Source organism: Mytilus edulis, chromosome 11 (assembly GCF_963676685.1).
Source record: "Mytilus edulis chromosome 11, xbMytEdul2.2, whole genome shotgun sequence".
Lineage (NCBI taxonomy): Eukaryota > Metazoa > Mollusca > Bivalvia > Mytilida > Mytilidae > Mytilus > Mytilus edulis.
In genome coordinates this window covers 42,046,171-42,072,965 of record NC_092354.1, presented here as the reverse complement: position 1 = coordinate 42,072,965, position 26,795 = coordinate 42,046,171, and the positions used below count along the sequence as shown (strand labels likewise).

Below are 26,795 nucleotides of genomic sequence, written 5' to 3'. Positions count from 1 at the left end.
TTTCTGCAGATCTTTAATGAATGAGGTTTTCATATCTCAACAAAAGGGGTATAAATAATTCAATATTTGCCGAACACAATAATTAAATTCCTTATCATATATTGTTTACCTAAGATCTTTCTTCTTATTCAGGTGTATATCGTTCAACAGTAAAAAGTTAATTTCATATCATTTAAACTTGCTATCTTTTTTTAGTCACAATTCATGACTCCCAATAGCATTCAATAACAGGTGAATTTAAAGAAAATCAATAGATATTTCAAGTGTAATACTTTAGCATTGTAAATATTTTGCTTGTTACTAGAGATGTGTATTGAATGTGAATGTCACGCCATGAGAAAGGGGAAATAACTCCAGCCTAACCGGACAATTTTTTTTTATGTCGTCTGATTAGCGGGATTATCTGAATTTAACTACATTTTGTTCAGGTAATTAGCTTATTTAATTTAGTTTTAATCCTTTTTCAAAACAAGGCGTTCAGATTATTCCGTGACATGATTTTTATACTTGTACTATGTGATTTAAAATGTACCGTACTAAGCGTTAACGGTGCTCTAACTAAAAGTAAACTAATAATATCCATTTCCATATTTGATTTTTTTGAGGTGTGCATTTAAAACTCAACAAGTAATTTAATTATTCACTTGAAAGAGAAACAAATTTTGAATAATAGTTCAGTGTAGAACACTTCAAATAATCTTGATCTCGAGGGAAATCGAACTATAGTTCTATGCATAAACGTTGTATAGTATGTTGAAAAGCTAGCCAATAAGCTTTATCGATGCATAAAAAGTGTATAGTTATTAAGTCATAATTTAGCTGAAATAAGCAAATAGTACTAAAATATGTAATGTAATTCTATCAATTGAACCAACACATGAAGGGGTGATTGTGTGGTTAAACACGAGTGGATTCCGCTAGGTATTCACAGTTGTCTTGAAATTAAATAATATCGTCGCTGGGCTTCTAAAATGTTGTAAATTACAAATTTTTCAAGAAATTTTTTTCTCACAAACAGGCTTTGAAAATTTTGGCAAAATGCATGCTTCCAAAATGTCGTATGTGAACTTGAACATTTCTGTAAACAGCAGTCAAATGAAAACGTTGACATTTCTGGATTATCCAAGATCTTAAATTATTTTCACAGAAATAAAGAAATGTACAATTATTTTTTTCCCAAAGCCATTCTACAACGATTTTCAAGTTTTCATACAACATTTTGGAAGCAAACTTTACAAACAAATGGCATTGGCAATTTTGTAATATGTCTTATTTCACACATTTTGATTGGTCTAACTGTATGCTATTTTGTGATACCAAAGATTTCCTCCCGCCCGGACCATTGGTGTCAAAAAGTATTTTTAGCCAAAAAAGTCATATACGACATTTTAGAAGCCCAGCGACGATATGTAAAATAACGGTAAGTTTACCCGAGTTCCAATCTATATTAAAACTAATTTCATACAAACCAATACATAACATAATTACATCATCATTCAGTTTTAGCGGTTATTAAATACCTTCGTTATTAAAAGGTTTTCAGTCAATAAAGTCTGCTTAAGAAATGATGAAAGACATCCTTAAAATAATGTAAAGAATATTTAAATACATTTGTATTTTACGTCTTTTACGATAAGTTTAATTCTTTCGCAGTGAAATAATATTCCCTTTGTTCTCTTTTTTTTTTTATTAAACCTCTAGGTGTAAATGTACTGTATAAGTATATCAAGAATAACGAGAGAAAAAATAAAAAAATCAGAAATAATGAAATTACTTTGTCATGCATTTTATTTGGTCTATGAGGAATTTTAAATTACTCGTTTCCGATCAGAATTATTAGAATTGCTAATTTATGCATTAATCAAGAACTCTTGGGAATTTGTTCAATTCTTACGACCTCATATGCACCAAAAAAATCAGTAAATTCCCTAAGCTTTTGCAATGGTTGTTTAATCAATAAGTAGTGCTCTTCACTTACATATCAAGTTAAATATATGTCTTATCTTTACCAAAAACTGTAAGTTAATAGATCATAATTCAATAGATCTGTCATACATATTTTGTTTATTCAACGTCATGGTTTCTCCCGTTACCACATTGTCGTGATAAAAAATGTAGGAAAGAAAGTCTCTGCACTAAGTTTCTAATTTTATACAATAGCCTAAATAATGCTTGACTGAAATAGTAGCAGATTAAATTATCGTTACTTTAAGGGTTAATCGGAACTAAATAGTAAGGGACAAACTGTATTCGAGTACACCGTATAATTTCCGTGAATTGACATATGTTGAACTGTTATATACTCTTTACTTGTTTACGCCAGATTTGTTTGGTGTTTGGTATAATGGTACTTTGTATGCTACGCTATCTTTTCTAGGATCTTATATTGTAGGAACTGTAGACAATTTGGGAACGGACCCCTCCCCTTCATTCTACTTGTTTTGTTTTGTGTTTTAACTTTTATTTGGCAAATGTTTTATAATATTTTCACTTATTTGATGTTATCTTGATCAGCTAGACCAAAATCATATTACAGCAACAGGAGTTAACATGTAACGCCTTTCTATTCTTTTTTTTTTGCATGTGGGGCCGCTCAATAAGCGCCTGTGTTATTAACCACTTTAAGATTATGTTTTACTAGTGTGTTTGTTTGTTCTATGTTTTCATCATTGTTGTTCTCTATCTATAGACAACTTTCGAGTTCGATGCATTTCCGTCAAAAACTCTGGTTTAAGTGAACGTCATTTGTGCGTTTAGGGGTGTCGTCACTTTCATTCCAATGTTGAGCGAGTGGTTGGAAAACTATAATTTGTACGAATTATTCGGCAAATTCAATTCTCAAAATTGACAATCAGCATTGCTGTCATTAGGGAATTGTCATTAAGTACCTAGAGAACAACCATTATTTCTAGTTTATCCTGCACAATGACGATCACTAAGACGCTTGATGAACGTAAATAGTGCAGGGATACAGTCGACCCCCTCATCTGGTAAATGACGTCATAAAGGCGCGTATAATTGACGAGTTTTTTCCGGTGACGGATGAACTCGAAAGAGGTCTATTTGTCAAGTTACAGCAGCTAATTCAATCTATTCAAAAATGTTGCAATTTAGGATACAATTGTGTAGATAAATTGTATGGAAAAATGTTTGCTTATGTTGAATAGAATATAACAGCAGACTGTATTTTGTGTAATTATTTATTAATCGTCATAACAACACCTATTGTTTTTTTAATCTTGGCATGGGTTGAATATATTTTTGAAATGTTGGCATCGATTAAAGACATTTTTACAACATCTTCTTTTGTTTTGTCATGCTAAAACAATAGATAAATTTTCAAAACGATGTTGATGATAGATAAGTGATTTATGTCCAGTGACTAATATTACATACGTATAGCCCTGTTGTGTATAAGAGTAGCACGCTGTGTCTGATTATGTCATTGCGCTAGTGCACAACGGGAGGAATCCATTCTTACTTAGGCACATTATTCTGACTAAGGGTCAACAGGTCTATAGATGCGCTTTTTGCTACATGTAAATATACTGCGTGCTTAGCTGAAAACTAGAAACAACCTTTTTTAAGTCTCAGGATTGAACTGCCCGGGAAACGAGACCACGACATTCGACACTCGAGGTTAGTTCGCCCAAAGGATACTTCTTAGCGACGATAAGCAGTTGAAAGTAGGTGTACAATATATTTACATGTACTATGTACTGATCTTTGAATATCAAAGATAATTTTAAACTATATGTATTAAAGCTAAAAAAATATTACAAACTGACGCATATTTATAAATAGGTTATGCATTGTATGATATAGATTATCAAATTACCATCTAAAAGAAACTTTAGTTCTTGTAATAAACAAGTCATTGTGATGAATTATGGTCTAGTAAATTCATTTTTTTTTAAATTACGGAACAATGTTTTAACTTTAAATTGGGAATAACTCTATACGTGAAGTAGGTTTTTTTTTTTTTTTCATTCTATTTTTTTTTTCTCTCGCATCAAGCAAAACAGTACGAGTTTTGTCGAACTTAACATTTAATTTATGGCAAAACACTGAACGACTGTTTTTTTTTGTTTATTCTCTCTGATCGAAATATGTGTTTCTTCTGATTTTGGGATAATACATATTTTTGAAATATCTAAAAAATAAAAATGAAAACATATGAAAATAAAATAGAAAGAGACATGAATTATGTTCTTATTCTATAACTATGATGGGGTTCGTCACATAGTCTTACTTATGATATCTTGTAAGTGTATATTTAGCTTTTTGTCCTTTTACCAAATGTTCCTTTTTATCATTGTTGTGTCGAGCTCTCTTTGACTTATGTGCTATTGCTTGTCTTATTGCGGGAGGTACAACATGTAGTACGTTCAATCTGCACTCAAACAAAAGACGTTTCCTATTCGTATAAATGTTAACACCCCCCCCCCCCCCCCCCCTAAGTAACAAGTGTGATTCAGCATTCTGTATTTTAACTGCGTAGGGTTTAAGAAAATCAGTATTGTCGCAATCACGAGCTATATATTACCGATCGTTTAGTAAAAGATGAGTCCTATTTTCTTTATAGAAGTGAGAAATAAGATGTGGCATGATTGCAAATTAGACAATTCTTCACTATATGCAAAAAAGAAGATTTGATATGATTACCAATGAAACAACTCTCCGCAAGAGACCAAGTTACACGTCTTAGAAAAATATGTAACACAGCAACACACGATAACCACGGAGTTACCAAAGTACATATACATACATACATAATGTGGCGGGGTTAAAGATGTAAGTTGGATCCCAACCGTTCCGCTAATCTGGAGTAGTGGTGTAACAGTACAACATAAAAACGAACTTAACAAATTCATTCGAAGTTGAAACGAAGGAGTCGTAAGAATTACCGCTTAAGAAGACACTGTGTAAAGTCTACCTAAGCCGAAATATATTCAAGACATAAAGACGGAATGCAGAGTTTGTTGACACAGAATTGCAAACTGTTTTGTCAGTGTATCACGTGATTGCTAATACCCGTTTTTAATATAAAAAAATTAATATTTTGATAATGACCATTTCCGGGAACTAATCTAAATCTTTTTTATTATTTTTTTTTTTTTTTGGTTTTATTCATAAAAAGTAAGAAGATGTTGCATGATGCAAGTTTCAACAAATTTCAACCAGATACCACGGTGGTGATAGAAGTAAACAACTATCGATGACTGTAACAATGAGCAAGTCCCAAACCGCATAGTAAGGTATAAAGGCCAATAAATGACAAAAAAAAACAAAAAAACTTCCACCTGTATTTGAAAGACTTTTGTAAGATTGGTCGATTTTTCTTACGTGAACCAAAGTTGAAAAACATTAATATCTGTAAAAACTGGTTAGTCTCACCAGGAAGTGGTCGATCTAACGAAGGATTAATCTATCGTAAAGTAGCCAATTTCTTACGTACTTTTTGACAGCATTTAATCTGCTATCGTAGAAAGTTAAAAAAAATCTATATTTCAATATCCACTTATACTGTACAGGAGAGCGATTTTTAAAAAGTGATTTTTTTTCCTTATCGCTCCTTTTTTCAATCTAATTTGTAATATTATTTTCATATCGAATTTTATAATTTATAATTTGAAATTTGACAATTTTTGTTTTTGATCTTTGTTTGTAATGAATAAACAAAATTAATGTTCATTCCTCATGATTCCTTATGTTACTCAATTGATATGTTGCTAATGCTAGACCCATCTTATCTAAATGTCATCACTGTGCATGTTTAATCTCAGGTTTACTATATATTATTGTATTATTGTCGTTCTATCAATGAAAAAAACGCGAGATGTGCTTTATGAGTTCAAACTAGCAAAATTACCGACCAAAGAATGAAAATTTAAACATCTATAGGACACTATACGGCCTTTATCGAAGATCAGACCTGAGTTTTCCGAGGTCTCTAAACGTATTACGATGCAGCAATGTTAGACGATGTCAATACAATTTTACTTGAGTAATGGGTCGTTGATCTCATTCTAGTTAACCAGATAGACCGAGAATACTAGAACAATAATTGGATTATTACATTAATGAATCTTAGATTCCTTAGTTCTAAATCTAAAATCGAACAGATTCTGATGATAGTTTATTAAAAAGTTTCTTCTAATGCAGTACATGTTATCAATACTAGAAGGTTAATTGAATTACTATATAACTGTATCTTTCGCCTTATTAAGTCTTAAAAATAGAACAGTTCTGATGTTGGTTGATTAAGAACATGCTTCGAAACCAGTCAAATTTGAAGTTTGCTTTTTTACATGGTATATTTTATTGCACAAAATGCAAATCAAAAAGAGGGAAAACAGGCAACATTATGAGTCGAACTTATATTTTTTTCTTCATTTAACCAAGAAATATATAAAAAAAAAATGATAAAGTGGCTTCGACCCCCCGTTCCTCCAAATCCACCCCTGTGCCTTGAACATACATGTATTTAGATGTACAACGAGTGAACGGTCTATTAGTTTAATTCGTTGGTCAGTTTAAACCGCGACTAATCTGGCTTTCATCGACATTAGCAAAAGTTCAGATTTAATCTACCATTTATGTTTTGTTTTTCACTTAGCAATCCAATATGGCGTGCAATTTCTGGTTCTAAAACCAGCGTTTCATAGTTAAAAGTACAATTGGACTAGCAAATCAATTCATTTATTCAATTAATTTTTTTTGTGATTATAACAACAAGTTTTACCATGGCAGATACAGCGAAGGAGGTAAAGAATTTATTATAACTATAATGGAATTATATTTGATAATTAAAATGGATAATGGCAGATCCGTTTAACAAAATACTAATCAATATTTCGTTTGATTTTTACATAAACATACGAGAATGTATGTCAATAAATCAATCCTTTGTAAACCAAATGTTATTCAATTTGTTAAGGATGTAAATAAAGGAAGTCGACACAGAATTAAATATTGTGTTTCAAATACTCAAATTCAATTAAAATGTATAAAGAAGTGTATGTTTGACGTCCAGTGGCAAACATTTCATTGGGAAACCCGTGTTAGTAGTACATTGTATTTCAATCTAATTAAAAACCGATCTCTCAACGCTCCTGTTTCTGATATGTCGCGTGGGAGATCTAACGAAACCCGCTTTGAGGTCACATGTGAGTGACCTCGTAGGTGTGTCTTTTTCAACCAATGAAATTGAGTCTTCCACGATCTTGTAAGTTTAACGTAAGGCAAAGGGATGTAACTCATTTTATTTACGACGAAATCGTCAGTCAAAATAATTCATAAACTTTTTTGATTGGCTTATTAATAGGTCGTCAACTCATTTGCATATCTTTAAAAATTCATAACTTTTAGTTCACTCACATGTGACCTCAAAGCCGGTTTCGTTAGATCTCCCACGCGTCATATCAGAAAACGAGAGCGATGAGAGATCGGTTTTTAATTAGATTGATTGTATTTCAATTGCTATGTTGTCGAAAGGGGGATTTGAAAGAGGGTCACAATGATCATTACATTGTCAACTAAAATCGTACTAGCAACGGTTCAAGTTATATCCTATATGCATTTTGTTATAAAAAAAATATTCGCAACGGTTCAAGTTATATCCTATATGCATTTATAGGTTAAAAACTACCCTTTGGTTATTGAGCATAAAAGGGTTGGTGCAAATCCTTGGCCTTTGTAAGGGTGTGACATTCACCCGACACCAAGCGTATATTTCACGTACGTTAGCGGTATACGATTGTTTAACTATTGAATCAACTATCGTACATAATTTGTTTGAATGGTTTTACACTGGTAGTTTTGGGGTCCTGTATAGCTTGCTGTTTGGTGTGAGCCAAGGCTCCGTGTTGAAGACCGTACTCTGACCTTTAATGGTTTACTTTTATAAATTGTGACTTGGATGGTCAATTGTCTCATTGGCAATCATACCACATCTTCTTATATCTATGTATGTGTGTGTATATGTTTAGATATTCTGTAAAGCTGTTGAAAAATTAACTATCATAGGAGTGTCTGTTTAACGGTGTAAAATGGATCATTATCCTCTTAATAAAGGGTCGCTACTTCAAACGAAGCTACTGTATCAAGGGTTCCAAAGTGGTCACGCTGATATCATTCCTTCAAAATTACGTTTGGTTTTAAGGTGGGTCGTGGGTACAAAAATTTCAGCAACAAATTAAACCTTTATTTTTTCATTACAAATTTTATTTATTACACTATTAGTTATTACTTTATAATATGGTACAAAAATCAACCCAAAAAATCGATTAGGTTTGGCCACAGATGACTTTTAAAATGTTTATATTATTGAAAAAGCTCCAAATTATCTCCCTTTGGTACAAAAATGCCATTTTTTGGCATTAAATTTGAAATACCTCTTTTAACTCATCGGTGACCTATATTTTTTTATTATTGTTTTCAAATGAGCTGTACATAAACTAAATAATTGTAAAATTTAAGCGATTTCTGTAATTAGTTAATTTTTTATTTCGATATTACCTCTATTTCTCCTATTAGTTCAACAGAAAAAAGGACATGAATAAAAATGTATGCTTCTTCCGGAGGCAGATTGTGAGCTTAAATGAACGGTGACCCCATTTTTTATTTCATTTTTCTTTTAAGTATATGATAAAGTTTATTTATAAAAAGATATAGCGAAATCCTATATTAGAAAAAAAAAAGATTTATACCCAGGAGCCCCCTTAAACGTCGGTTACTCTTTTTGTCTATTGTGACATCACAGAAAGATCACCGCCAAATGTGTGCTTACCATATATCTGGATGCCCTTTTGTATCTTCAGCCTCTTAACGAATTAATTTATCTTAAGGTGGTACCTAACACTACAGGGAGATAACTCTGTAAAGTCAGCTAACCGTTTTAATTACCTTGTGTTGTAAAAGGAATATAAAGCTTCTCAATGATCAAAATTGGTGTTTGTCAAACTGCTATATAACCAGTGTAATTTTTCTGACAAAACGGTTGGTTCAAAAATTTTCATTTTTTTATATTTTTGTTAAGGGGTCAAAGTAAATACTTTGACAAAAATTTATGAAAATTAAACGAGCCAAACTAATTTTAGTGAAAGTGTTGGGTACAACCTTACACGTCTATGATTTTTTTTTCACATTATCGTCATCAAAATTAATGATCGACTAACAGTATATTTATAAATAATAGATGTGATTTCTAATCAATCAGACAGCAAACCCACGACAAAAGAACCCCAAAAATACGTACTGAGAAGTCAACAGTAGACAGGAACAATATCACGCACTAAATCTTTCCTAGTCTACGATTAACTGAGTGTTGGTGTTAAACGCAGCTTTAAGTACTACACGTTTAGTCGTGGTGGTCCGTCCTTTTTAACGGATGGAAAAATCAGATTCCCCGGATAGAGTTATCGATCTGAAAACAGACAACCCCATCCAACCAAAAGTTGATCACATCTGTACCGTGCGTCATTCGAATTCACACCTCCAGAAATTTTCCTAAATTGGACCTCACTGACTGGCAAAGAGGGGGACCGCACAACTAGCTGTCAGTAACTGCGAGTTCTCTTCTATCTGTAGTCTGTGTGGTTTTTTTTTTCCGGTTGTGATGGATTTATAAATTTGTTTAATCCCGCCACATTCAATATATGCCTGTCCCAAGTCAGGAGTCTAAAAACTATTGATTATCGTTTATTGCTGTTTCGCATTTTATTGTTTTATATAAACTGTAATTTGGTCGTGTGGTTTGTCAATGAAAGCAATGAATAAATTGAATATAAACTTTAAAGATCTAATCTTTTAAAAAAAATATATATGTTATTTTTCAAAGTTACCTTAATAGAGCTAATGTATATATTTTTTAATCTGAGTGAACTAGTTTGTTACACCATGACGTCTACTTGAATAGGGCTAGTTCTTATATCTCTGTAAAAATGGGTTATTACACAATGACGACTTTTTGCTGGATTTTCCAATTTTCTTTTAAATGGATGAATACATGTACGTAATACTGTATACATGTAAACCATTCCAATATCAAGTCAAAAACCAATATCAAGTTATCACGTTGTTTGTAAAGGTAGATTTCTAATTTCTATAGAAAACTAAATACACCTCAAATAAACGTTTAATATATTCAATAAAAATCGATTATTATTGGTTATTTATAAAGTGAGGTACACATATTCAACTGCTTTCGAATTATGAAATTCAAATAAAGATTTAGACTTACAATAGCAAATACATAAATATTTCAGTTGAACCGTGCATTGATCCCATACTTCTCAAACACAAATTTAAATCCCTACATTCAATTTACTAAACAATAAATTACTTTTCTATGGATAGTAGAACTAGATTATACACTTAAAAGTGTTGAATAGACACATACAGCATGCGTGTATATGTAAATGAATAGATCTTTTTCTCTATTGAAGAAAAACTATTATGTTCCAACGTAGAAATGGGTTAATATAATATTTTGATAATTGACTTTTTCTTATAAAAGTTATGTTAGAATCAAATTGATCTGTTACTATTACTTTCATCAGATTGCGCAATATAATAGAGCCATGGTGTAGTGGCTAGTGCATCGGACTACTAACACAAAGTTTTCTGTTCGATCCCCGCTCCGGGGAGAAAATATGGACTCAATTTTCGCCCTTCCCTTGACACCATTTGCTAGTATGGTCTTAAGGAAGGGGACGATAAATGATTGACCAGTGTTAAGAGAGAGCCACATATCTTGCACGTAAAAGACACCCTTGTAGATTTCGAAAAAGCGCAGATTAATGCCGCTACAAGGCAGCACTCGCACCCGTAAAGTGGAAAGGGATTAATATAAGTTGCAACAACTTGTTTCCTAATCCATTATAAATAAATATGTTTAAACTAAATGTTATTCATGTATTTCAGATTTGGCAGATATTAATTTATATTTGTAAAGTTTCGACCTGACTGTGGGTGTTTCATTGATATTCATATATGTAGTACCTTGAATTGTAAACACCCCCATCAAAACTCTTATAATACATTTTCAACAAGTTCCAACAATTCAAAATAGGCATGTTTATATTATATATATTGTACATGTTGTATGTAAATATAGTATATCCTGAGAGAACATTCGTCATTTCCGGACAATATAAGTTCGTGGTCAAGGTTAATTGCAGTAAAAATATACAGTGGCGGATCCAGAGTGGAGAGTAATAGAACAATACAGCCCACTACCCCATGCCTTTGTGCACCACAAAAATCTCATATATTTTACAATTAATAAGAATTTGCAGCATAAAATCGTCCAAACATTAATAAAAAATCATTTTTCTGGAACAAACCTTTTCACAAATCAGGTTTTGCTCATTGTGTTGTAATGTTGAAAAACAATGAACTATATGGAAGCACTATATGTGAACTTTTCTTCGAAGGGTTATCGTCCAATACTCAAAGTACTAAAAAAATACATGAATTCAGGAAATAACAGTACTGTAGTTGACGAGATGTCGTCGTCAACTGTCGATTTGACTGTCGCAAATGCAGTTTTACTTGCGACGAGTAGCGGATCCAATCAATTATATATTTGCGACCAACAAGTTCAAATCATTCAACTAAACTGTACTGTTATTCCGATTCAAACAAATTACAAAATCAAATTTTACCTTGGAGCTGGAAAAACATGTATAAATTTGAAATACGATAACATTTCGCGAAACTACATGAATGATTTTGGCGCCTAACGTCATGGCTTAACGTGACGTCTACTAAATGAACATGCTCAAGCCAAATGTTATTACTTTACTTTTACGCTTCAAATTTGGATAATATACCATAAAAATGACCAACTCTTTACTTACAGCATGTCAACTATGGATTTGACGGTAAATTAACAGCGAATGAAAGGAATTGCTACATGAAAACTTATTCTTGCTTTAGAATTTAGTAGTTGAGCGCTTTCTCGTTCTTTGAGTTGAAAATTAGTTTGTAATGCTATAATTAATTTTATTCTAATTCATTTCATTAGGTTGTCCGCTCCATAATGTCAGACAAGTTCAAGAACCAGAAATTTGGATCTATCAGAAGCGCGTGCTTGAAAAAAGGTGAATTATGGGAAGATCCAGAATTTCCCGCCAATAATAAATCATTATTCTACAGTAAGGTAGACAGTGAAATTGAATGGAAAAGACCGAGTGAATTGTGTAAAGTTCCGAAACTTGTGATAGAAGGAGTTAGTTGTGACGATTTAGTTCAAGGAGAATTAGGAAACACGTGGTTTGTGACAGCATGTGCAAGTTTGGTATTACAGAAGAAAATGTTTGAAAAGGTGTGTACATGTAACACTTAAAGCAACATGAGGTTGAATAAACCCCACACAATATGTTAAATTAGAATAAATAATACCATTGGTAGGCAAAATAGATTCAGGAAATTAGTAATTTCCTTTTTTCAAAACATTAATTTTAGATTTAGTTATAAATTAATCGTTTATTTTAGCGCAATTTTCAGCACACTTAAGGTAGATGGGGTGTCTAAATTATAATCCATAGAATTTTTTAATAAGTTGCCAAAATGAAGTTTATATTATGCTTTTTAAAAAAAGTAATAAAAAGAATGGGTCACCGGCCTTTTTTCATGCTACACAGTGTTTAAAGTTGTCAAATTTTGTATAGATTATGCATGGAAACCCCAATTTTCTGCAATAAAGCGTAAACTACACCATAGAATTTTGAGATAACATATGAGAAGATAGCTTTAATAGTATGCTTTCAGTTAAGAAAAAGAAAAAATGGGGTCACCGGACCTGTTTTCTTGTTACATAATAAAATAGAGAAATTCCTAACACATTCTATTGTAAAAATACCTTAATCTGAATTATCTACCCTTGCATTTGAGTTGCCTCCCCTTATGTGGCAAAGTTGGAAAAAAATTGTTCAAACAAAAAATTTCTGTTTTTTGTAAAATACAATCATAAATATGATAAAACATGTCATTTTCTATGTAGAAGTGGAATTTCTTACACATGAATTATCTACTTCTCTAAAAATTTGCACACGAAACCATATAGATTACCACATATCTTCACCACAAACACTGACATTTAAGACAATTAAGATTGAAGCCAAATACTCATTGAATTACCACGAACAGAGTTCAAACTCACATCCTTATTGCTCGGAATCACTATAGATGAACAACTAAGACCAATCGGTCATCAAGGCCTCAAAAAAGTAATTTTCTCTTTAACCACAAATGCGTTTCATATTTGACGTCGTGCAAAGACGTAGCTTTTGCAGATTGTTTTTCTCCGCCTCGCCTAGCCTCGGGCTCTAATTATAAAGTTTTAGATGCATACATGTACAAAGATTAATGATTCGCCAATTTATCAAATAACGAGTTAATAGACAATAAATACGAATACAGTGATAATAACCCGAATAAATCAGAACCTCATTGAGAAGATCCACTCTCCAACGCTAATTTAGCTATTGAAAGCAGTGGAATTTAACGACTGAATTATTCGGGTTAATTATAAGCCAGGCTATTGATACTAGTATTTAAAAAGAGAGAGAAAAACACATACAACTCGAAAAAATTAAATGTTGATTGAAAGTTTTCAAACACAAAAGAACATGATATGTAACCCGATAAATTAAATGCTTTATTATAACAACGCAAAGTATTGATTGATTGTTGGTTGATCAACGTCCAGTGTCAAATAGTTCATGCATGCTCAGGGTGAACAACGCAAAGTACAATTATTATTAATATTGAATAAAAGAAACAAGCCTTTGCAAAATAGGAAATTTTACCTCCATTCTATTTTAACTACCTATCTAAACCAAAATCATTTAAAGTACATGTTACGTGTAATATCGGCACCACAAAGTAAACAATTATCGGTTAGAATACTTTATTGTTAAATATTTATTTTTTAATCAATAAGCAAGCATTTTGTTTAAAAACTGAAATATTGATTGTCAATTATTCAACTACTTGCAAAACAAAGCGTTACTGGAATTTCAAATACTGAAAGGCAAGAATATTGAAATTTAACTCGTGATATATATGAAAAAGGATAACAGGGATCATAACAAAAACAAAAACTGTACAGGAGACATGCAAACCACCTACTGTTCACAAGACTCCTAAATAACGACAAAACAAAGTCTATCTATCAACAACGCATTTTCTAGATACCCTGACTTGGCACAGACATACAGTGTTTTGGGGTTTTGCATATGTCGTACAAGTACAACACCAAATAAAACATATAGTTCAGCTACTATGCATTTTAATACCATGTACATTGTACCTGCACATCTAAAACACCTGATAATATCAAGTTTATAACTAGTAATTTAGTCACAGTAACTGGTGGAAGCAGAGTACTTACATTTTAGGGTAGCGTCAATGTTTTTGTTTTAAAGTATCACCGCACTCCCGTGAAGGTATGTAGTAAGAACCAACTTTCTTTGATTAAAATCTGAATATTAGGAAGATGATGTCTCTCTCGGTATGACAAAGTCATTTTGTTAATAAAAGAAACTAGCTCAAAATATTAAAACACGTGACCAATATTGGGTTAGTGTGTATACTAATAAACTTAAATTTATTGTGAAACTAATAAATGTTTAAAAAGAAGATGTGGTATGATAGACAATGAGACAACTCTCCACAAGAGACTAAATGAAAAAGAAATTAAGAACTATAGGTCGGCTATAAAAACTATACAAGAACTATAGGTCAGCTATAAAAACTATATAAGAACTATAGGTCAGCTATAAAAACTATATAAGAACTATAGGTCAGCTATAAAAACTATATAAGAACGAAAGGTCAGCTGTTAAAACTATATAAGAACTAAAGGTCAGCTATTAAAACCATATTAGAACTATAGGTCAGCTATAAAAACTATATAATTATGCTTGGATTGCAACTCATCTAAAACTTTCTTTTTAGGTTGTGCCAAATCTCAAAGAACAGGAATGGGACGAGTACTCAGAAAAACCTAAATATGCTGGTGTGTTCCATTTTTCGTTTTGGAGATTTGGACAGTGGATTGATATAGTTGTAGATGACAGATTACCCACAAAGAATGGCAAATTAGTGTTTTGTCACTCAAAGTCTAGGAATGAATTCTGGAGTGCTTTATTAGAAAAGGCTTATGCAAAGTATGTTGTATATACACATTGTATATATATTTTTTTTGGTGATAAATAGTTTTATCATGCAATAAGAATGTTTTATTACTGCACAATGATAATTTTAGTGCAATATGAAATAAAAAATAATGTCTGCATTTGACAGAATGGTATGCGTGAAAAAGGCTTAAGTAGAGAAAAATCTTATGCATACTTATCAAAAAATGTATCGTATACGTCCATAAGAACTTTAATCGAAATAGTTTGATTTTTTATTAAAAGATTACACTAGTTTCAGGATTCAAGTCATTTTCAATGACGAGAGTGCCCAACGTTTGTTACAAAACTGTAGTCGAATTTGCGCATTTGTGCATTATTATGGATAGAACGAAAGGCCGTGTTCTTATGAAATACTTGTTAAGCATACTTAATTCTTCTTAAATAAATGTAATTTATATAGATAAGACCGTTGGGTTTCCCCGTTTGAATGGTTTTACACTAGTAATTGTTAGGGCCCTTTATAGCTTCCTTTTCGGTGTGAGCCAAGCTCCGTGTTGAAGATTGTACTTTGATGTATTATAAAGGTTTACTTTTATAAATTTTGACTTGGATATATAGTTGTCTCTTTGACTCTCATACCCCATCTTCTTCTATTTATTTAATATTTTTCAGACTGTATGGGGATTATGAATCATTAATAGAAGGAGACACAGCTGATGCTCTAGTAGATTTCACTGGAGGCGTAGCCGAGAAATTAGTACTGATGAATATAAATTTACAGGATGATCAGATGAAAATGGCATTGTTTAGAAAATTACGAGACGCTAGCGAGAACCAGGCACTTATAAACTGTAATATTAGGGTATGTAACGTTTATGTTTCAACTGTTAAATTAAATGACGTTCCTATGACCTACGAGGTTGAATTTAATGGTTGTCAATAGTAATGTATTTTGAAAGAAAATTTAATTTGTAATTTGGTTAATTCATATCTAGTTCTATCAAATCTTTTTCAAATATCTGCATAATTTGCATAAACATGATACAATGGTGCTCTCACACATAAAATTGAGAATGGAAATGGGGAATGTGTCTCACATGTACATTTATAAGCATGCACGCAATTTTAATGATAAGTGTGTTTTTTGTTTACCAACAGACTTGTCAACGTGTTTAGAACCAGTAGTTATTTAGGGATACAATCATAGAATACAATGTGTGCGGGCATGCAACCCCACAATGTTTTGTTAGCAGTACAAAATTACTTTCTGCCTTGTAGTGGTAGCTACCCATGCACGAAAACGGCAGATTCGTTCAGTCCATCTCTTCGCGCGTTTCCATTTAGCGTGTTTATTGAAATTTAAATGAAAAAAGCAGAGGGCTTCTTGCGATGGCCCTTGTGTGAAATTAATTTCAGGACAAGGATTGGTCATCGCTTTACAAGAAAACAAAATAATGGAGAAGATTAACATGTCAATTGTAGCATCATATCTTATTTTGTGATTAGAAAGATATCATTTGCATGTTCAAATATATAATACAAATGAAGGTTCAAGGCCGTACCTTGACCTATAATAGTTTACTTTCATAAATTGTTACTTGGATGGAGAGTTGTCGCATTGGCACTCATACCACATCCTCTTATATCTATCATTTATAATTAAACCAGTTTATCAGTTTTATTGTTTTACCATTTCAGTGTAAACCCGAGGAGACTGGCAAGGAGTTACCACAAGGTTTAATTCTAGGTCACGGCTACAATATTACAAAAGTAGCAGAGATAAATGTAGACAAAAAATACCAGGGCGCTATAGGCGCGTCTAAACTTCACATGGTCAGAATGGCTAACCCATGGGGTGTAAAAGAATGGAATGGACCATGGGCAGATGGGTAAGTTCATCTTTTAAAAGGGTAAATAAAGGCAACAGTAGTATACCGCTGTTCAAACTCATAAATCCATGGACAAAAAACAAAATCGGGGTAACAAACTAAAACTGAGGGAAACGCATAAATATAAGAGGAGAACAGCGACACAACACTACAATGTAACTAACACACACACAAACGGACCAAGCATCAGACAAAATCCCACGAGAATAACAAATATAACATCAAAACCAAATACATGAATTTGGGATAGACAAGTACCGTTACACGTCTTATCGCAATGTCAATTTACACTCAAAAATAAGAGAAAACAAACGACGCAACGTTAAATTGTAACACACACAGAAACGAACTATAATATAACAATGGCCATATTCCTGACTTGGTACAGGACATTTTTAAAGGAAAAAATGGTGGGTTGAACCTGGTAATCCACTTTCAAGTCGTCATATTATGCCAAGGTGCCTTAATTTTATATTTGAAACTATTTCATTTTCAATTCACATAGGATACAAACATTTAATCAAACCAGCAGTATTCAGTATTGCATATCTGATATTTCAGTTGTCTTTATAACTCCGTTGTCATTTAATAATAAATTTTTATTGTTTTTAGTTCAGCTGAATGGAACAAAATCGGACAAACAGAATGGACAAAACTTGGATTAAAATTTCAACAGGAAGGAGAATTTTGGTAAGAATTTTGTTCCGAGATACAAACTAATGTGTATAATTTCTATTCCCTACTCTTAACATGTACCATCGTTTAATGAATTTGTACATATACTGTACTTTACAGATTTATATTACTGATAGCTCATACGTTCGGTCGTTCATTCGAAAATTACCAAGAACAGGTTTCTTAATTAAACATTTTGTTGTGATAAATTTTAAGAATTACAGACATTTGAAACTTGTTTAAGGTGGTACCCAACACTAATAAGCTAATATTAAGCTTCTCAATGATCAAAATTCGTGTTTGTCAAACTGCTATATAACCAGTGTAATTTTTCTGATAAAACGGTTGGTTCAAATTTTGAAATTTTTATATTTTTGTCAAAGGGTCAAAGTAAACACTTTGTCAAAATTTTAAAAAAATTAAACGAGCCAAATTAATTTTAGTTAAAGTGTTAGGTACCACCTTAATACCACCATAAGAATTAGTTACAAAGCGTACAATCGCGAATTACCTTTATATGGTACATTTATACGGTTTATGTATGTAAATCAAAATCTCAAATATCGAAGTTGCTACTGTTTTATGTGTATTTCTATTTGTATCCATCTGATGAGTTAAGCCTTTTTCAACTGATTTGTATTGTTCGTTCGTATGCTGTACTGTTATACCACTGTCCCAAGTTAAGGAGAGGGTTCGGATCCCACTTACATGTTCAACCCGTCACATTCTGTATGTACTGTCCCAAGTCAGGAGCCTGTAATTCAGTGGTTGTTTTTTGTTGGTGTGTTACATATTTGTGTTTCGTTCAGTTCTTATATGTAAATTAGGCCGTTAGTTTTCTCGTTTGAATTGTTTTAAATTTGTCTTTTCGGGACCTTTTATAGCTCACTATGCGGTATGGGCTTTGCTCATTGTCGGAGGCCGTACGGTGACCTTTAGTTGTCAATTTCTGTGTCATTCGTTTTCTTCTGGAGATCTGCCACAATGGCAATCATACCACATCTTCTTTTTTATAACTACTAGTGTTGTATATTATACATGTACGAAAATGATTCAACATTGACTTTAAATTATTTCCCTTAATTGCAGGATGGCCTTTGACGATTTTGTCAGTTATTTAACGAACGTTGATGTATGCCATTTTGTAAACACTGCAATTATAAGTCTAAAGAAATCATGGAATGAGAGTATTATGCATTCCGAATGGTCGGTGCAAGGACGTAATGGTGGATGTGTTTACGATTCACCAACATTCCTTAGCAATCCACAGGTAGGTTACTTTTGTTTATCTCTATTACAAACATGATAAGAAAAATTGATACTACATGTTGTTTGTAATTATTTTTTGTTTGTTTTATAACCGATTGTATAAACATATTCATCTTAAAGTGACAAAGAAATTTGAGACAAATAAAGGTTATATTTGAAAACCTAAGGGGAGCTTTATCGTCCAAAATTTTGTCCTAGTGGAAGATTTACCAAGAGGTAGACATGATAGAAAACGGCATAAGAGTTACAAATACACAAATTTAAAAACTCCGAACCCTTATATTATAACAGCAAATGTCAACACTTTAATTAATGAAAGAAAATAGAAGCAGAAATACTGTAACGTGAAAGATCCTACAATATGATGCCAGATATTTTCCTTGTGTATAGTATTAAATCAGTGGGGGTACATTATACAAGTAAAGAGGCCAAAACTAAGATCCAGTAAAGTTTTTTTTTTTCATTATAATTAAGTTATAACCAGAGTATGCACTTTCACAGTATTTTTGTATCTGGTAGTACGAAGACATAACACTACTCCGCAGCAGTAATGGCCGTTGGAAATATATAAATTATAAATGCAAAATAGCATAGTAAGCGCACTCATGCATACATTTCTGGTAAGATTTTCTTTAAAAATAAATCTCCCAACTTTGTACTTGTTAATGTACATTTTGTGAACAAATGGGACATTCCATTTATTTAAGGAGGTAGACCTTGGTTCAGGGAGATAACTCTTTACATCAGTTATGCGTTTGCAACAGGCAAGTTCATCAACATATTTTAAGCATTTACCTGAAACAGATTGAAAATAATCTGTGTAACCTAGAAGCTTAGAATATATTTTTTTAAAATGGTTGACACAAACATACTGATGATTTTAAGAGTTATTTCCCTTAACCTAGGTCTACCTCCTTAAATGCGTATCTCGTATTTCAGTACGTATTCGACATAATACAAGAAGAAGACACAATACTTGTTTCCCTGGAACAACACGATATTCAACCCGGAAGACAACATTTTGGACGAACTCTAAATACAATCGGATATAGAATAATGAAGGTAAGCTGCTCCTGTAAATGTATGTGCCTGTCCCAAGTACCAAGTCGGGAGCCTGTAATTCAGGGGTTGTCGTTTATTGCTGTGTAACACATTTGTTTTTTGTTCGTTATTTTGCACATTCATTAGGCCGTAAATTTTCTGGTTTGAACTGTTCAACATTTGTCATTTCGGGGCATTCATTAGCTGACTACAATGTATACCGCATGGGCCGTGCTCATTTTGTAAGGCCTTTCGGTGACCTATAGTTGTTAATTTAAGTGTCATTTTGTCTCTTGTTAAGAGTTTTTTCATTGGTACATTTTGTAATCATACAACATCTTTTATTTTATATAACCATTCATTAGACTTTAAAAAAAACTGCTGTTTTATTTTTAAGAACTGTCTGCTGTCATTTTGTTGTAAGGGTAATTAGTTTTCTGTCTCATAGACGAACTGCCTACATAAAATGTACAACAAAGTATAACAAACCTACCGAACTCAACGGTCAATGCAGGCGCGGATCCAGAGGGGGGTTCCGGGGGTTGGAAACCCCCCCTTTTTTTGGACGATCAATGCATTTGAATGGGGACATGTAATTGGAACCCCCCCCCTTTTGTCCTGGGTTAGGAACCCCCCCCCCTTTTTTTTTTAAAATGGTTGGATCCGCCCCTGCAATTCATAAAGGGGAAAATTCATAAACACTTACCACTTCTATAACTGTAATTTTCTGGACATGGTACAGGCATTTTCCAAGGAAAATGTGTGGTTGGAACTAATTTTAAAGCTATCTAAACTTCACAATTGTGTCAAAAGATAGATAGATATACAGTATATAACATTTGGATTGTTTGATTTTTAAAGTTTTTTTTTTTTTTTGCTTTTAAAAATTACAAGCTTTTTAAATCTTTTGTACTCTAACATCACTGAAGAAAAATAATTATGATTTATCGAATAACACATATGGTACAGTAACCATGGTACCGTTTGTGTTATTTTAAAACTAATAGCTCCTTTCTTGATTAAATAAATATCACGGTTACTTATAATGACCTTTTGGTCATTGGTCATCATATCTCTTTTCAATTTCAGGTTGAGGATAACAGACTATACAGGATGCATATTCCAGGTGAACACATTCTATCATCTGACATGGTGAGAGGAAGGAGTATATTTGGTACAAGCAAATTATTCAAAGGGAGATATGTCATTGTCCCATGTACGGAAAAGACAGGAGAACATGGACCATTTATGTTGAGATTATATACAAGTAGTAAAGCTAGTGGAAGGTACTTATCATTTAATTATTCGAACACTTATTGGCCAGCGTTATTATCATAATTTTGTAATAGAGCACACCTGCCCAGTGATGTTATCGACAGTATTATGTTATCGAGCACTCCCTTTTATTGATATAAGCATGACCAGTTATCTAACACTGCTCGTGAGTGATATATCCGCATGTTATATATCAAACACTACTTACAATTTGTTTTAGGGTTACTTTGTTAACGAAATTATCTCGCGAGAGATAGTGTAATATAAAATTGAGAATGGAAATGGGGAATGTGTCAAAGAGACAACAACCTGACCAAATAAAAAACAACAGCAGAGGGTCACCAACAGGTCTTCAATGTAGCGAGAAATTCCCGCACCCGGAGGCGTCCTTCAGCTGGCCCCTTAACAAATATATACTAGTCCAGTGATAATGAACGCCATACTAATTTCCAAATTGTATGGTTAAAGAAATCCGGTTTTAAGAAAAGGCAAGTACTTGAATAGTGTACATATCAAACTTCATTTTCCTACTTCAAAGATGTTTTCGTCCTGAATGTGCATGACACATTTTCCATTTGACATAATGCAAACAACGTTCAACCAAGCATTTGTTTTTCTTATTTCATCTGCCTTTTGTAAGAGGCATTTTTATCCATATAATTGTCTCCTAAATTTGTAATGAAATGAGATCATATTTTGTTTTCTAATGTATAATTTGATTTTACTTACTGCTTCTAGTGGATGGTAAGTAATACATTTCATAGTCATCGTCTTTCCATCTTGACATACTGTGGATTCATTTATTATCGTTATTACCAATTTTCATGGATTGAGGAACACTTGCATTTTCGTAGATATTTGATTTCGTTTTTTTGCAAATTTTTATATGGCATATTTGTGATGCATTAATTAAATTTGAATTCGCGATGCCTCTGTTAATATGGTCATTTTAGAAATTTCCTGTTTACAAAACTATGAAATTTTCGAAAAACTAAGGATTTTCTTATCCCAAGCATAAATTACCTTAGGGAGCTACCATTTGATTTTTATGGGGGGGCTAGGATGAAAAATTTTGTCCTGCTTTTTTTTTTAGTTGTAATCTCTGTCCTGCCTTTTTATTTTTTACTCTATTCGGTCCTGCCTTTTTTTTTTACTAATTTATCCTGACTTTTTTTACACAAATTGTCATCCTGCCTTTTTTTTTTACCAAGTTGCTCATCCTGCCTTTTTTTTTAACTCAAAACTCCTGTCCTGCCTATTTTTTTCAAATTTCATCCTAGCCCCCCCATAAAAATCAAATGGTAGCTCCCTTAGCTGTATTTGGCAAAACTTTTTGGAATTTTGAATCCTCAATGCTCTTCAACTTTGAAGTTGTTTGGCTTTGTAAATATTTTGATGTGAGCGTCACTGATGAGTCTTATGTAGACGATAGTCGCGTCTGGCGTACTAAATTATAATCCTTGTACCTTTGATAACTATTTATGAAGATGAAAAGCTCGTCTGGCGTACTAAATTATAATTCTTGTACCTTTGATAACTATTCCCACTAAGTGAACGAAAATTGGTATCTAATGAATAATAATGAATCTACAGTACTCTCATCACGAAATTAGAATGAAACTCTTTTAGACATGGGACTATGTTTCACTATTGTTTCCGTTAAATCTCTGTGGGGACTTCAAAAGCATGACTCTTTATTCTTAACAAAATACTGGAGCATCCAATTAATTTGAACGAACACTGTTCAAAGAGGGACGTAAGATACCATAGATAGAAAATAAACCTACAACGCCATTGTTAAAAAAAAGACAAACAGACAATAGTACAAAAGACACAACATAGAAAAATAAAGACTAAGCAACACGAAAGATGTTCATTACAGCAAGGTTGAATCAGACGATGCAAGTTGGTATGCGTATGTATTATAAAATGTGCTTTAACATGTGACTTCCTTTGTCATTATTCACATATATTCTACTGCACAATTGAAAAGGGGTCTGATGGTTTGGACGAACTTAATGTTAAACTGTTTTAATGTCTTCCATACAAACGTGTATCAAGGCTCATTTAGGTCATGTTCTTCTCTTTTGGTGTTTTCTTCTCCCTTGGTGTTGAAAAATACTTTGTTCAGATAATTTATCAAGTTTTCCATATATCATCTGAATATAAAATATTTTTTTAAAATTCAATTTACATTTTATTACCATTTGTCTAGGGAATTAACCAAGGAAGGACCAACGAAGACGTGTCCTTGTTCAAAACTCCCATTAATAGTAACAACATTGACGGTCAAGAAATTGGAAGGAGTCACAAAACCAGCAGGATCAAAGGTCAAAAGTAAGTAATATTTAAACTTATGTGTTAGTATTTTGATAGGAATCATATATACATTTATTTTCTCAATGCAACACATATATGATTGGAGGCTGAATTAAAACAAAATGCATTTCACTTTCTGACCACAAGATTATAAATAAAATTGAGAATGGAAATGGGGAATGTGCCAGAGAGACAACAACCCGACCATAGAGCAGACAACAGAAGAAGGTCACCAACAGATCTTCAATGCAGCGAGAAATTCCCGCACCCGGAGTCGTCCTTCAGCTGGCCCCTAAACAAATATATACTAGTTCAGTGATAATGAACGCCATACTAAACTCCAAATTGTACACAAGAAACTAAACTTAAAAATAATACAAGACTAACAAAGGCAAGAAGCTCCTGATTTGGGACAGGCGCAAAATTGTGGCGGGTTTAAACATGTTTGTGAGATCTCAACCCTCCCCTATACCTCTAGCTAATGTAGAAAAGTAAATATCTGTATATGATGGTCTGGATAGAGAACAAAAAGTAAAATCACTAAAATACTGAACTCAGAGGAAAATCAATTCGGAAAGTCCATAATCACATGGCAAAATCAAATAACAAAACGCATCAAAAACGAATGGACAAGAACTGTCATATTCCTGACTTGGTACAGTCATTTTCAAATTTAGAAAATGATGTATTGAACCTGGTTTTATAGCTAGCTAAACCTCTCATTTGTATGCAAAATGTGCAGAATAAAGAAAAATAGGTTAAAGAAAATAATGAATAGAGAATAATCATAAAAATGATGTTGTTAGATATAAATAATAGACAATAATAGCGAAAAAAAGATAAAAGGATATTATAGGATTAAACGCCATATGGTGTATATAAACTGGACCAAGTCACTCACAGACATGTTTTATGGGTGACTTGGTCCAGTTTATACACCAAAACATTCCTTCAAAAAGGACATTAAACCTGATAATTCTTTAAAATTGGAGATAAGGAAATTATCTTTCCATCTCGTAACATCTATCACACAAAAATTGTATGTTAGATTCATTGAATAGACCTGGCGCAGGAATATATTTGTTGTTAAACGCACAAATATGTACTCCATGAAATGTGATTTTTGATCAAATATAAACTACAAACACTGTTTTATTCTTCAAACAAAATTTTTATGTTTATTAATTTATTCAACGATTAACGCGAATTGAAAATAACGTCAATCGAAATTGTTTTATTATCGCTGCCATCTTGTTTATATTGTTTACGAAAAGAAATTCGTCGTCTATCGAAAAATAAATAACGGTAAGAACAACTTCCGGAAGTCCTCTCGACTGATCATATTAACTCATTTCGTAATATACAAATCATTTAAGAATTATAGATAAATATCAAAAACATGTAAGAATTATAGATACATTTGTACATAGCAAAAACATTAAAGAATATAGAAATTAGGTACAAACCCTCGTAAATGATATTAAATTACGTAATTTACAAGTAAAACATTAATTGTAAACACATATTTATTTAAACGTTTACCAAAATAATATAATTTAGAAAAACAAATGCTCCCTTATGATGCCGCAATACTGATTGATTTGCTTACTCATTTGTAGCTTTTGATCCCAAAGTAGTTGTGCGCTGTGAAGGAGAGAAGGTAGTATCTAGAGTGGTAAAGGAAGACCAAGGCGGTAAACGTGTTAACACAGCTGACGCAGAGTTCGACTTTAAAGTTACATTTTACCGTAAAAAGCCTGATGAGCCGATCACTATTGAGGTAGGTAGCATGACAAAAAAAAGTGAGAAAAAAGAACACTTGATTTTTCGGATAGTTTTTGGTGTGTGTTTATCCTTGTAAATCAATTTAGCAGTGATTTATTTCACGACTTTCTAAATTTATTGTGGTTTTTTTTATGGGGATATTCATGTTTTTAAACACTTCTCAACGATTTTTATTCATGTTTTAATAGTATTTTAATGGACAGTGATTGAAAGACACATAAGATCTAGATTACAGATTGGGGTAAAGATCGTGTTCTTTATTTTCCTCTTGTTTTATTAATATTTCAATGCTATATTTACATTTAGTGTAAATAACAAATACGTATTTTTCAGGTAATTAATACTAACAGCTTCGTAGATGATTTCTGTAGTGAAGCACGAGTTACCGAACATGGCGGCGAAGACGGAAAAGACGTAAAATGTCAAGTTTATGGAAAAGGGAAAGAAAAAGATATGGAAAGACCGGGAATTGTGCACGTCTTTGTAAAATCAAGTCATGATCTTCAATTTCTGTGAACATTATCTTACTTTTACACATCAAGTATTATTAAAATGTACTTACCTCGAAGGCATTTTCATTTTAACAATTTACATTGCGTTTAAAATATCATTGAAAGTGTATTGTTTGTTTAAAGATTCAGGCATCTAGCTGTGAGTTTTTCTTCTCCACCACTAGTATTGATACTAGACAGAGATTAAATACTTAATATTTCATGTTGCTAGCTTAAAAATGATATTGGTTATTCGCAGATTAAGCCGTACTTTTTGAAGAAGTCATTGGTTGTTTGTGCATGCAGTATCATTTTAGCGGTAAGAGGTTAACAACACAAAGTATAATACAATCTGATTATGATTTTGAATAAGAAAATACCATTTCAATGGTATATTTAAATGCAATGTTAATAATAACTACATACACATACGTTATAGAGTAGTACCATTCGCATGAACGATTTTCAGTCAAGGTTTTTAAATGAACATGGTTTCCCTTTTCTTTCAATCTTTGCGAAGTTAATAAGATTTGAACTTCCTTCATTCGAATCAAACTTTGTGATGATGAACATACGTTATAGCTCTTTTGATGATGGGTGGTAGTCTAAAGGATGTTTGCTCATCCATGTTTTGATTTTTTGCCAGATTTTCGTAATCCTCTGGTTTGATCTATGTATTGTCATTAAAAACATGCATATCAACAATATTTTGGATATGTTGTTCTTTAAACTCGACTTTTCATCACAAACGAATAGACAAGTTTTGTCAACCCAAAATGAAATAATTATGTCACATACATAATAGACACTTTTAAGAAAGCCTTGTATCAATTTCTGATGTTTTTCTTTATGCTCGATTATTTTAACAAAGCATATCTGTGATAATTATTATATATGTCTCA

The 26,795-nt window shown here is 32.4% G+C and overlaps 1 protein-coding gene across 1 annotated transcript; it reads left to right on the top strand.

The window, feature by feature from the left end:
* Positions 1 to 288: 288 nt before the first annotated feature.
* Positions 289 to 25,970, top strand: LOC139495601 (calpain-5-like). The gene is made up of 12 exons (XM_071283885.1): positions 289 to 428; positions 12,032 to 12,331; positions 14,968 to 15,179; positions 15,822 to 16,011; positions 16,848 to 17,038; positions 17,651 to 17,728; positions 18,803 to 18,983; positions 19,922 to 20,044; positions 21,113 to 21,309; positions 23,514 to 23,635; positions 25,237 to 25,397; positions 25,736 to 25,970. The coding sequence occupies exons 2-12, from the start codon at positions 12,047 to 12,049 to the stop codon at positions 25,916 to 25,918; spliced, it is 1,923 nt and encodes a 640-aa protein (XP_071139986.1). The 5' UTR covers positions 289 to 428; positions 12,032 to 12,046; the 3' UTR covers positions 25,919 to 25,970.
* Positions 25,971 to 26,795: the final 825 nt, after the last annotated feature.

What these genes read in the sequence shown, in the direction of transcription:
- LOC139495601 (XM_071283885.1), top strand. Translation starts at nt 12,047, where the DNA reads ATGTCAGACAAGTTCAAGAACCAGAAATTTGGATCTATCAGAAGCGCG. An exon ending in AGAAGAAAATGTTTGAAAAG is followed by an intron (nt 12,332 to 14,967) that starts GTGTGTACATGT and finishes CTTTCTTTTTAG; the next exon opens with GTTGTGCCAAATCTCAAAGA. An exon ending in TTATAAACTGTAATATTAGG is followed by an intron (nt 16,012 to 16,847) that starts GTATGTAACGTT and finishes TTACCATTTCAG; the next exon opens with TGTAAACCCGAGGAGACTGG.